General features: G+C 43.0%; 1 protein-coding gene across 7 annotated transcripts in view; it reads right to left on the reverse strand.

Annotated features, from left to right (window-relative positions):
* Positions 1-294: 294 nt before the first annotated feature.
* The window catches only part of DOT1L (DOT1 like histone lysine methyltransferase), a 115,381-nt gene continuing 101,997 nt past the window's right edge, over positions 295-13,678 (reverse strand). For 4 of the 7 annotated variants that reach the window (XM_031948107.1, XM_031948106.1, XM_031948105.1 and 1 more), the window contains 4 exons: positions 10,936-10,997; positions 9,142-10,116; positions 7,443-8,073; positions 295-3,785 (listed from right to left, as the gene is read on the reverse strand). In XM_031948107.1, the coding sequence (XP_031803967.1) occupies positions 7,478-8,073; positions 9,142-10,116; positions 10,936-10,997 (1,633 nt within the window). In that variant the 3' untranslated portion in view covers positions 295-3,785; positions 7,443-7,477. The other 3 variants (XM_031948110.1, XM_031948108.1, XM_031948109.1) reach the window with 3 other exon arrangements.

The raw sequence follows: 13,678 nt of genomic DNA on the forward strand, positions 1-13,678 counted from the left end.
CTAATTATATTTTTCAGGCCTTTCTTGTCTAACTGGACATACCGTTACCCTTGGCCCAGTGACTGCGAACCTCATTTCCCCGTAAAGAGCAGTGAGAAGAGCCCTGGCAACCCCATGCTGCCACTCCAGAACAGTACAAAGCATCAGCCCCCCCAGCTAACTCAGCACCACAGTCCCTCAAATTGTCTCTCAGCATCTTCAAGCTCTCCAACATCGCACCTGCCCCTCAGTAACTGGGAGGAGGGATGGCCAAGTCAAGTGCTCTGAACTGAAGGGAAGAACAACACGTTTGCAGTCATGTTCCTTCAGGCTTACATTGTTGGGGAACCAGCAAAATGCAACCCGGACAACTTCCTTCTACCCAGAGGAAGAGTTCAGCTCGTGGGTTTACAATGTTGCTTTCTAAATAACATTTATTAATTTAGATGGGGATTAACTAACATTCTGAGGATTTAAAGGTTGTGAGAACACAAGATAAAATTTTAATTTCCTATTTTAAACTAGTTCCTGAGAGGAAAAAAAAGTTGAAGCTTGGGCCTAATTTAGATACTTGCATGAGGTTTAGAGGAAGTTCCAGTAGATGAGGGTCTAGATTCAGCACATGAGAGATGTAATGGAGGGGTCTGTCTATACAATCACTTCAGAAAACCTTTCTAGCCCCAAGGCTTTACTTAGGCTGTTGACTCTGGCAAATCTTAACCCGAGAATTAGCTTCCTTTTTTCCTTCCAGAACCAGCTTCATTTAATTCACCTTCAGGCCAGGAGGACTAAGTCAAAGCTGGTCAAGCCTTCATCCTCCCTCCCCCACTCCTCCCAGCAGCTTCCCAATATCCACACTTGAGCGCTGAGTTTCAGTAAAAACAAAAATGCCCAGAATATGGTGAGCATTCTACTAAAATAAAGTCACTCAGACCAATCACTAGAGTCCCTGTTTTAGTTCTCGGATGTTATCGAGTCCCAGTAGCTTTCTGAACTAGCCTTTAAAAAATAAACCATCCTCAAGGGAATCAACATGTGAGCTGATCTAAATACTAGAATGGCCCTTGTGATTCTGTATGCAAATGCCAGCAAGGGAAAAGCCATGGCAGGGAGGGCTAGGAGTGATGAACACCCCAGCAGAAACCAGACAACTAACAAACCAGCTAACTCTACAAGTCTCACTTTTCAGCCAGAAAACACTGATAAATGTAAAAGGTTTCCCAAATAGTCTCGTGTTTAACTTTAGTCACCAGTTGAATTCAAACACGGGAATGGTTTTGGTCACAACTAAATCTGTCTGCAACCTCAATCCTTAGCTGTTCTGAGCCATGAAGAAATATTTTTCCTTATCCTGAATCCCAACTTATATAAAAGAAAAGGAATGGCAACGGCTTCCCCATTTTACATTGCCTTTCCTTCTCCAAACCCATTTCTGCCATCTTACAAAGAGACTACTTCTATCTAAAATGTCAAGAGACGGCACTTTAAGATTGCCCACAACTCAACTCTAGCACATTTTTTTGTGGGGTTCACCTAAGCCTCAGAGATCCAAAGACACAAATCCAGGTTTCAGGCTCCACAGAACCAGTGCCAGGAGGTACGCCACTCTGATGGTCATGAGAGACTAGGCTTTATTTCACGAATTGCTGGATTCCTGGGAATATTCCCTGCTTTTATTAAAAGCGACCACATCTACTGCCCTTTCAGAATGTCTTCTCCAGCTCCTTCTACACTCAGTTCTTCCCAACAATCCTACTCAATCTGCTCATTTTTGCCAAGTGCTGACAATTAAACCTTCACGTCCCTGTGGCTCAATGCAGGAATGGGGGTGAGAGGAAAGAAGAGGGTTGAAGAACCAGCTGGGCAAATTCTGTAGCAGAGGCTGAAGCTTGGAATACCTAATCCAGCAACAAGAATCTAAACACAATTCTACACAAAGAACCTTCCCAGACACAACATGCTGGGTTGTAGGCAATAACCTGATTCAGAGAGCCACAAGTAAGAGGAAGTATTATCAAGATTAATTATTTAATTCATTACCAATTAATTGATGAAGCCTAACACAATGTGGCCAAGTTGAAGAAATAAATCAAGAACACCTGGGGAGGAAACTTGTTTCTCCATCCCAGGTCTGTGCATGAAAACAGGATGCTTCAATAAGCTTTGTAGGAATGGATCCGAGGAGGCCAAAAGGCTTCAAAAGCCTCTGCCAGCCATGACGGAACACTTGCTTAGGCAGGGGTACACTGGGTCTAGTCGATATACTACTGCAATTCATAGTTATTGCCATTTCCTATCCGAGTACTTGGTCCAGTCCATGATACCTAATCTCAAAATGAGAAGCTTAAAAATGGAACCTATACCCTTTTTTGTGCACTTGAATAAATAAAAATGTTTTGTAATTTTTCCCTCTCTCTTTTTTTAAAAGTTTACTGTGCATTATACAATCTAAAAATAAATGAAATCAAGTATATGAAATTTATAAATTTTCATCATATCTCTATAAAATACTGTCACTTTCTTAGAGTGACACTTTTCTGTACACAGAACACCAGGTCACAAGACAACAAATTTGTTGCCACATCATCAGATCGGTGCGTAATAAGATAATCATGTGGGATTTGTGTGTGTATATGTGTGTGAGAGAGAACTACCATTTATACCTACAAAAAAGCAAAGAAATACAAAACAAAAAACAAATGCACTTAGTACAAAGGCCAAGCCATCTGGGGATCAAGTATCAAAAAATTACTAAGAAAATACAGAGTATTTTGAACAAAAACAACAAAAGCTGAGAAATTTAAACTTGCCCCAGCTTAGGAATTAATGTCCAATGTTGCCATGTAGAATTAAAATGGGCCTGACCAACACCAGTAATTATACACCCTGTTCATATGCCAATGACATCCCCAAAATAAAGGGCTAAAAGAATTAACAGTATAGCAGGTAAAATTCACAGTGACAAGGGAACTTGGTGATGAGAGCATGTGAGGGAGACAAGGAAAACATTTAATGAAACTAGCTTAAGGTATCCTCAGTTCAAGATGAACTGTTTGGTTGAATGGTAACAAGGACTAAAGACCAGGCTGTCTAGTACTGGTCAAGAAAGTGGAGAACAATTGTTAAACATATAGAGTAGCTTAAAGGAGTTGTTTTTAAAAACAAAAACAAACGTAAACCACCAAGGCCCCAAACCCACACATCAACTTTTGTTGCCCTCATTTTTTCAGAGCAGGTAAAGCCTTTGGTAAATGAACAGAGTGACTTGAATAAATAAAGCAGACTTTCCCAAGAACGGTATTTGGCATTGGTCAACCCTCGAAAGTCAGCACCAAGGAGAACTACAGAGGCACAGTTCTGATGGATGAAATAGCACCGAGAACAGGCTGTTGACATCTCTGCTGGTGTGCCAGTCCTTTATATATATCTTATTTATTTATATATATTCTTATATATAGTTATTTATATTTTCTTAATAAGTTGCCTTTTATGACTTAGATGGAATAAAATAAGTCAAAATTGTTTTTACTTTTTAAAAAATGATAAATACTTTATCTAAAACTATCAACAATACAAACTGGAGCCTTTAAGCCATTTCTTCTGCAGTTTTTTTTAAAACTCCGATTCACAGTAGAATATTCTTTACTCTGTCGTACTTTAAAAAATTTTTGTTTATGTTGTCATCCAGTAGTTTGTGAGTAGAAACCCTTGCAGGCCAGGTGAGCACCTTTCAGTGGAAGCTGTGTGAGTTGGTCCACGATGTCCTTGCATAGGTCACATGGGGTTGAGGTAGAAATTCTAGTTACCTAGAAGGAGACATCAGGGAAGGGAAAGAAGCAAGCAAAATAATCAAAATTTATCCCACAATTTTCTATCACCAGGTTGGCCAGGAAAGTCAAAACTCCTATGAAAAAGTATATCACAGAAACTTTGAGAGATATGCATGGCAAAATGAAAAAAAAAAAAAATTCAATTTTTAGAACTGAAAGTGATGGAAGTGAATGGAAAGGAAAGTGAACCCCAGAAGATGATGTGACTTCTCCCTTTAATTAATGGAACAAAGTGCTGGATCCGGGAAAGATGTTCACATGCGCCTTGATCATTCAGAGAACAGATAACTGAACTATAGTGCCCCTTCCTGTGCCAACAGCCACTGTGGCCACAGCACCTCAATGCCAAGCAGAGCTACAAAGGCACGCCTGTCCTGGGGGAAACTGGCAGCTCCCAGAGGGGAACCAGGAGCTGCCCATGGCTGTACTGGACAATTTCTGAGGGGTGTATGTGTGTGTGTCTCTGTGTGTGCATGCTGTATGTGTCTGCGTGTGTGCATGTGTGTCAGTGCTGCGTCTGTGTGTGCATGTGGATATGCTGTGCGTGTCTCTGTGTGTTGGTGTGTGTGCATGCTGTATGTGTGTGTGTATGTATATGTGCGCTGGTGCCATATGTCTGTGTGTGTGTGCGTATATGTTGTATGTGTCTCTCTGTGTGTATGTGTGTCTGTGCGTGTGTGCGTGCACCCAACTCTCCTCATCGAGGAAGTGACCAGAAGGCCAAGACCCCCTAAGACCACAAGAAGATACACGGCAGTAGGAAGAGGACATTGTGTGCTCCCTTCAATCACTGGCCAAACCAATCTCCTGCCCTCATTTCAGGCAGGTTCCAATCAAGCTCTGTTTATTAAGGAGGAGTTCTCAGTTTGTTAGGATGAATCAGGGAGTGCCAGCACTGAAGGCAGCGTTAAAGCAGCAAGAGCAGCTGGCTCAGGAAAACAGAAGCAAAGCAGGATTTCTGAGCAGGCTGATGGCACTCAGTCAACTCTTACACTGGTTTGCTTCCAGGTGCCCCTCTGCTATAGAACTATGACAGCAGTCACGGCAACAGCTACAAGTTAACTAGAAATTTTTTTCAAAATACCTACAACACCCAACAGTACTAAAAGTACAATTAAGATTAATATTTCACTTCATTTATCAAGGCTTATAAAAGGGGTGGGGGTGAGGAATGGTGAGGGAATAAGAGCTTAAGTCAGGCAGAAAGACTTCATAGTGAAGAACATCTTATCAGGGACTGAACAACGTCCAAACTACAACTTATTTTTGAAGGGTCAATGATTCGGGAGGTGCTTTCCTCCACTGAATGACTTCAATCTCCAAAGTTTTGGGGAGTTGCTGAAGCTGAAAAACTCATCACCCCAAAGCCAAGTAGATGAGGAGTTTTTCTACACAATATATGCACCCTGTTTCAAAGGTCTTGGTGCAGTTGTAAGCTACAAAAATTTAAAAAACATCTGAAGCACCTATATCACCCTGCCCAAACACACAGTCTTTCCAATTCCAGAGAATCTGCCAGCACCGAACTCTGCTGGAAGTTTGGGAGGCTACAGGAACCAGGCATTAGGACATACCAGTATATGTATATATAGAATATAAATAAACAATGGCCATGCCTTTATGGCGGGGTTTTTGATTGTTTCTTGCATAGGGGACCTGTCTTAGAGACTGAGTAGAAGTTTTATTAAACGAGCACTGACCTGTATGATCACAACTTGGGGAAAAACTGAAATAGATTCAAACAACCATCCCAGGTCAGAATCATCAGCAAAATTGGGGTCCAACTTCTCCACTCAGCTTCAGTGGAGTTCCCTGCAGATTGCTCCTTTGAGTTTATGCCTGACAATGTGCTAAGTTAGGGGCTACATCATGGATACTTTAATTGACTTGCACAAGAGTCTGGGAAAAAGTATTTATTTCAAGGCAAAATGTAAACTTCAGAGCTGTTAGGTAATCAAAACTGGCTGGACTTTCAAGATGACAAGAAACCAGAGATTTCCTTTTTTGCTATTTTGAGTATGAAATGAAATTATAGTAAGAATAAAAGCCAGCTGACTAGCCACATTTTAGACTAATAGTCAACTTGTGCCTTACTTAAAAATTAAATTTCCAACAACAGGCAATATACATATACATATATATGTATATAAAAGATGGTCATTTCCCTAGAGCCACTGTTACCTGATTTAGAAAATCAGAGATACTAAGTTCTGTTTGTTAATTGTTGGCAGGGGAGCTACTGAGGAAAAGAAATAACAGAATTGGGCCTGTGGTCATTCCATGACCTATTCCATGGGTTTCAGGTCTCTTAAGGTATCTTAATTAGATAAAAATAAACTTTATTGGCACCAATGTTAATGCCAGCTGAATCCATATTGTTTAGGGAACACTAAAACATCCAATTCCCATGTCTTGTATGTAATAAGCATTTAACATGTATTGAATAATTGAGTTTATCTTATTCCCTTTCCCAAACCACATACTTGACCTGCATCTAAATCATCTCGATACATAAACCATGACCACAGGAATGTAAAGATGTCTGAAAAGAACATGGCAGTTATCAATGGCACGACTAGTGGATTGAGCTGTTTGCTACAGGGCTTTAACCGAGTCACTGGAGCACATGAAATACTTAAAAGGCCGTATGCTACACAAGTACGGTCCATCCCAGAAGGGACACCCCACATCTTTTTTAAATATGCAGTGGTTAAGAGAGGCCAAGAGAGTCACACCTTGAACAGGCCCCTTCTCACCTGGATGACCCTGGGAAAGAAAATGAGCTGAGGTGTGACTTTAGAGAGAAGTGACAAAGGAACTGGCGGGACCCAGCAGGGAAAAAACCACTTAGGGTGAAATCTAGAAAGGTCATCGGGCAAAATTCCATTGGACTTCCAGACCATTAGGAGGGAAGAGGAAAGGCCACTGAGGCCCAGCCCACTCCAAACTAAATAAGGAAAAAGAAATGCTTGAGCTAAAATCATGAAATCATGAGCCTCCCCAAGGACTACCCCGGGGAGCCCAGAGCCAGTCAGATGCTAATCGAGTCCACAAGTCCGAGGTCAGGGTGCCATGCTTAAATAGACGGGTTCCTGGGCAGTCAGACTAACTAACAGCAAAGAGTTGCTTCCTGCTCCTTCATCAGCACTGTGCCCCTCAAGCTGTAGTCACCCCCAGTGCCCTTCCAGAGGCTAGCACCAATGAGGAAGGGGCCTGTGGCGTCATCGCGGCTCATGGCACAGGGACCCACAAAGTGGCGACCTGTCCTCTTGGGTTGGGTCATGATGACGGCTCTATTACCTCAGCAGGCTTTGGACAGAAGGAAGGCCTTTGCACCTACTTGACCAGTTTGACCAGACTCAGGTATTTCCAGCTGCTGAACACATTTTTGGGCTTCCTCAGCATTTGGTTTAGAGAATTCCCAATGAGCACAAGGAAGGGATGCCATAAAACTCATCCCGCTCTTCTGGCCATGGGGGTGGGGTGAGGAAGGGAAGTTGATCCCCAAGCCCCAGGAAAGCCTTCCTGGGCAAACCCCAGATTCCTAGCCTGACCTCCGCTGGTCCCTGGCCTCTGTAAAAGGAAGGGAATTCAGTTTTGTGCATAAACCACCTAGTTTGGCTCTAGCCTTACCTTACATAATATGAACTGCTAGCTAAGCAAGCTCTTTATCGCGGCTTAACCCCAGAAAGGTGCGAAGCGTAAGGAGACTGCATGCCAAGGGTAACCCACATAGCGGGTGGGCCAGCGGCGTCGGACTGCGGGACCGCGGGTGCAGCCTGGGCCAGGGCCAAACGGGGCAGAGGCTGATGGTGGACTGTGAAGGAGGGGCGGGAAGCTTTGTGGGGGAGGGAGGCCAGCTTGATAGACAGAGAAGCGTTAGCCTGGAGAGAAGCAGCTGAGGAGGGGGCAACAAAAGCTTTGTTAGCAGGAATGGACGTTAGGGTCTGCAGAAGCCCCGGCTCCGGGTTAGAAGCAGTGAGTAATGGAGGGGGGGGAGGTAATGAGACGTTAGGAGGAGGAGGAGCGGGGGGAGGAGGATGCAGGGCAGGCTGCACAGGCACTTGGTTCAGGTGCTGGGGGGCTCTAGCCTCGCTACATGTTCCTATGCTAGAGGAAGGGGCCTGGAAGGAAGAGGAAGTGGGGGTGACCACAGCCTGCACTGGGTTTAAGCTTAGCATGGTGCTGCTACACACAGCACTACTGCTGAAACTGGCTCCAAACTGATGAGAAGAGGCAGAAGGCACCGCATGGTTAAAAACACCTGTAAATGGGAGAAAAAAACTGAGCTTCAACAGAGAGGCATTGTCCAGGGACGGTGAAGAGACCCGTGGGCCGGGGCCCACCCACGCAGGCGCACCCCCACACAACCCCCCACGGCACAAAGCTATCCAGGGCAGAGCCTAGTCCCCTACGGGCAGCACGCCAGGGAGCAGGCCCAAAGACTCTGTAGCACCACTTACCTTCCCCTGACCGAGGAGAAGCAGCCCTAACCACTGCGGGGAGAAACTCCACTCAAGGCCAGGGCCTGAAAGGAGAGGGAGCCAGCCTGCACATGGCCCTTCTTGAAGAAAAGATAATTAAGGAGTCTGGGGGTCTGCTTGCTCCCTGTATGTCATGTCCAGAGAGGACCAGCAGGAGCCCGGGGGGTCGGCAGAGGCAGATACCTGTGCTTCTGAACAGCCCAAGACCTTGAAATGAAGGCTATGCAAACATTCAAACAGCAGCCTCCCCAAACTCTGGGGCCTTATGGTTTGGGCCAGGGGAGGAGTGAGAATGGCAGGCTACCGTGACAAGGTGCACATACTTATGACTGGTCAGATGGAAGTCAGTAGCTGCACCATGCACGAAGCAGCTGGATCACAGAATCTGGAAATGATGACAGGCAGGCAAATCACCTTGTTTTTACAGAAAACCTGGAAGCTATCTACATTCTTTGTGTGTTTGCTTAGGGTGGGGGCAAGGAAGGGAAGGAGAGAGCAACTTAAGGAGGGAAATAGGGGCAGAAAGACAAACCAAATGTTCCCTCAGACTGTAACATGTAATTTGAGGTAATTTGAGGTTCCTTCTGAACGGTGCATAAAGTGTGGGTTCAGAGGCCGAAGAGACAAAAGCCTCGCTTCTGTTACTTACTAAATGGTGGACTATGGAAGTCACTTCTGCCTGGGACTCAGTTTCCTAATGTGGAAAATGAGGGGGGATTAGAACTGATGACCTGGAAGGGCCCCTCCGGATCCGAAACGATCCTCGCACTTTCCCTGCACAGCCCGATTCTTAAAACCAACTTCTAAGGGGCTCCACGGAAAGGAGAGGCAGGGCCCTGCCAACCTACCTCCAACGGTTCCACCTGTAACCCCAGAAGAGAAGTTTCCCATAGCGTGAGAATTTGTCAATCTGGTCGCGGCTGATGACACGTGGACCAAACTGGCAGCGGCGGGCATGGAATTAAATAAAGACTGCAATACTGAAGAGCCTGCCACCGAGCTGAGGTTGGCCTGCAGGGACATGGGGCCCAGGGGAAACTGGGATCCAGTGGTGAAAGTGTTGAGGAAGGGATGGTGCGCCGATACAGAAGAAGCAGGGTGACCAACCACAGAGGCCGTGCTAGACAGCCCTTTGCCGTTGAGGAGGCCCCCTGGAGGTACGGCGGCCGCAGCAGAAATGAAGAGGTTGTGGCCATTCTTAAACTCCACCTCCCGGTCCCGCCCTTTGCCAGCCTTGCCAATGTGCTGCAGGGAGCCTTTGTCGGGGGGCCCCCCCAGCTGCAGGGCCATGTCAAGCACCTCTTTACTTCTGCCTCCGGCCCTCGGCAACTCTTCTCCCTTCATACTGCCCAGGCCGTCCAGCTGCCTCTTGTTCAGAAAAGGATTGGCATCTGATGCATCTTTGCTCCGCTGTGCCTGAAAACCCAGAGGGGAGCTTAGGCCGGCCGCCTCGGTGGTTTTGTGAGAAAGAGAAGCACCATCGTGAAAGCTGTGTAAACTCATGTCAGCAGCAGACAGGCCCCCGGTATAGGAGAATCCATTGGAGGAGTTTGTGTTGGGGCTGAGACCATCCGACCCCGACAAGGAACTGGGGAAGCTCTTCCTTGGGTGCACAGAGATCTTGGCATCAATGGCCATCGTGTCCTCGGAGGACGGCCGGAAGGCAAACAGGGAATTCTGGCTCAGGGACGAAGCTGCCTGTAAGGGGCTGTCGGATGTTTTGGTAAGGTTGATGTCTGATATTGGTGAAAAGGTAGACTTCCATTTACTACTGTTTATGCCTTCAGTCAGCTGGGTTTGCTTCCTTCCTGTAAGGCCACCACCTGGTTGGGAAAAAGAACCAAAAATAAATCCCAGTTCAATCAATCATCTGTTTGGGGGACAATTCAGAAGGGGGAAAGGTCAGGTTTATTTGAAGTAAGCTCAGCACTTCCACAGTTATGGGAATGAACCCCCACATGGCTCCTACAGGTCTGCTTTGAGAAGGCCTAAGGTTTAAGCAGGCCAGCGGACTGAGCAAAAAAGAAAAGATGGCAAAGAATTTAAGAACTACTGGCACAGGGCAGCTCATCCCTAGGAAATCTAGGAAAAGGCTCCTGAGAAATGCAGAAAGCAGCAGCTCCACAGCCAAGACTGTGGGCCATCAAGGAGTACAAGAAGCAGTGTAAGTAAAAACTCAATGGGCAGAGGGAAAGAAGAAAGCCACTTTCCACCAGGTGCCCAAAAATGTTTTCTCCCCATGATGGCTAAACAGATGCAAGGAATAAGTGACGGCCACTACCTTAACTGCAAATATTTCAGTGATCATAAATGCTTCAAAATCACTTGTGAACTTCACATTGGTGAAAACTTAAGTCACAAGGGAAAAGTGAAAGGGTTATAGCTCATATGAAACTGAACACAATGGGTCATTCCATTTGAAGAAAGAACAAGAAGACTCTACAGAAGCATGGGGACTATATAAACCCCAATGTGGAGGACACATGCAGGTGGTCCCTCAAGGAAGGACTGCTGGGATCAGAGGATAACACGAAGCCTACCTGGGCAAGCTTCAGTTCAGGAAGGTCTGAAGTCTATTATCGATCAGCTGGATCTAGCAGGAAATATCAAATACTGGGACATTTGATAGCTCATTTACTTACCATTTTCTGTTTTCTGGGGAGACTTGCTCTCTAAAGAGATTGTTGCGATTTTCCTTTCAATCCTAAGAAGGTAAAAGGAAATGGTTACTTGATAACAAAGCTTCTTAAAACCATGAATTGCAATCCATGGGGTCATGTAAATGTGGGGGTCAAGAAAAATTTGCCAACAGTAAAAGGTATGAAATATTCCATCAAGACTTCATTTTTTTATGCAATAAACAAATACATCATTTCATTTGTGTGTATGTTTGCTTTCATCTTTAATAAAAGGTAAAATTATAAACATACTGACGAACCGTTTTAAAATGTATTTCTTGGAGCAGCTAAGAGGAGTGGGTAGAGCACCAGTCCTGAAGTCAGGAGGAACCGAGTTCAAATATCTCAGACACTTAACATTTCCTAGATGTGTGACCCTGGGCAAATCACTTAACCCCAATTGCCTCAGCAAAAAATCTTTCTTGATGTCTTATTATCAGCAAATGTGTGATTTGTGCACCTACTTTACACAATTATAAAACCAGGGTTGCATAAAAATTTCTCTAGTGCAAAGGAGATCACAAGCAGAAAAAGCTTAAGGAGATCACAAGCTTCACCCTTCTATTTAACTACTTATGATATCCCACCATAAGTAAAGGCACTTTATGACTCTAGGAATATTTTATGTGTTACTTAAGCAGATTGGTTAAAGCAGTACTGTTCTACAAAAAGGTATGTGAAAGCACTAGGTAGAAAGATCAGCTCCACTGCTCATACAGAATAATTTAGATAATTCACATCACCTCGATTCTCTCTTTTCTAAAATGAGTTTAACAATTATAACTGCACAATTTGAAAGACTGTTGGACAAAAAGGGGTTTGCACATCCCAAAGAGTTAAAATATGATTATAATTTGAATTCAAAAGTTGCACACACACAGCACATCAGAATAGTTCCATTCTCAACTAACAGACAATTATTAACTTAAAACAAACAAAAAAAATGGCTTTAAATTCAAAAGGAATCAATAAGTTGTAGTGGGAAGAGAGCTAGACTAGGTAAGGAACATTTGGGTTTTGAATCCAATCTCTAGGACACAAAGCCTCTGGGAACTCAGCTAAGTCCTAGATAATTCTCAAGAGGCTTGAGATTGTAGAAATGCCCTCATTGAGCACCCTACATCAAAAAAAATAAAAAAATCTTGGGACCTGCCTGCCCCATAAAAGAGGTAAGTTACTAAGTGTAATGAAATTAAATTTTCTGTAACTCCAGAGTTAGCCACCTGTGTTTCTTACAAAACACAAATACCAACTTTGAAAAAGAAAAAAACTTTCAATGACATATTAGGGGACAGAAATATTAGCTATCATTTTTCTTAAAAGATATACACTCTCAACAATGACTTCCTTGATGCCCAAGTTAGGTAGTGGAAATTCTGTCAGCAATTTTCATAGCGAAGTCTTCAAATTCCTATTTCCAAGGTTCTTACCGAGGATTGTAAGGTCAAGGCTATTTTCACAATAAAATTGTTTTTTTTCCTAATAAAATGGAAAAGTCTTTTGACTCCTTTGAAAAGTCTTCATATGCTGCAAGAATGAATGCAGAAGCAGATGAAAAGATTGTCACCTATTAAGCTAGACTTTAAATAAATTTGCAAAAACTTGTAAAATGTAATTCTCTTAAATTTTGTATTCTGAAAAATTGGTATTTTGTTAAAAGTGTTATTTACCTTAAAAGACAATAGGCTTATTATTATTTTCAAGTAAATTAATATTTCAAAATTTTATCAGGTCTAATTTCTAATATGACAATAATGCTAAGTAGAATCCACATAAATGGAAGCTTTTTGGACTCAACAGTTTTTTGTTTTTTAAAGAATGATATGAACATTTTAGTCACTTGTGTTAATTCAAAACTACTTTCAAATGTTATTCTGACTCATAGTTCTATTAGTACCGCAAAGTAGTATACCCATCTTTCCATAATCTCAACAATACTGATTTCCCATCCTTGCAAATTTCCTGGATGTTGGGGTGACACCAGGGGAATTTAAAGATTTTTACTGATATTTTCTGGGCTTTTTAACACCAGAATTTCTCCCAGCATCACTCCTTCCCATTCCAGAGGGCCATTTTTAAAGAAAGAGGAAGAGGGGGAAAAGATTAAAAAAAGACTTAAAATACCACACCCATAGAACCCCAACTTCTCTAAAAGAGTTGGGGGATGGGGAAAAGAATATTATTTTCAACTTAGCAACAATCATTTTGATTTTGTTTAGTGATTACTTTTTATTCATATTGCATTGCTGAATGATATTGCTTGCTTTCCTCTTAATCAGGTCATACAAATCTACGATGTTTTCTCTGCCTTCATTCAATTCGTTATTTTATAGAAAAATTTTCCATTATAATATTGTACCAAAACTTATTCAATGAACAGAAAATTGATGGGCACCGATATGATTTCAAATTAATGGCTCCCACACAAAACCCTACTATACTTAGTAGTCTGGCACAAAATAAGGACGAAAATGTTCCAAATTATAGATAATTTTGGGATATGTCTAGTGGGGGGAATCTCTAGGACTGAAAGCATAACCAGTTCAGTTATTTTCTCATATTTCAAAAGTGATTTCCAAAATGGCTGCATTCACAACACCAATATTGAAAATTCCAATCTTTTGTCATCTTTGCTTATTACTGGGGAGTTGAGGGGATACCTTTAAGTTTTTTTAATTTATATTTCTCGTAGATTGTGAATTTTTTC

The sequence above is a fragment of the Sarcophilus harrisii genome, chromosome 1 (genome assembly GCF_902635505.1).
Source record: "Sarcophilus harrisii chromosome 1, mSarHar1.11, whole genome shotgun sequence".
Lineage (NCBI taxonomy): Eukaryota > Metazoa > Chordata > Mammalia > Dasyuromorphia > Dasyuridae > Sarcophilus > Sarcophilus harrisii.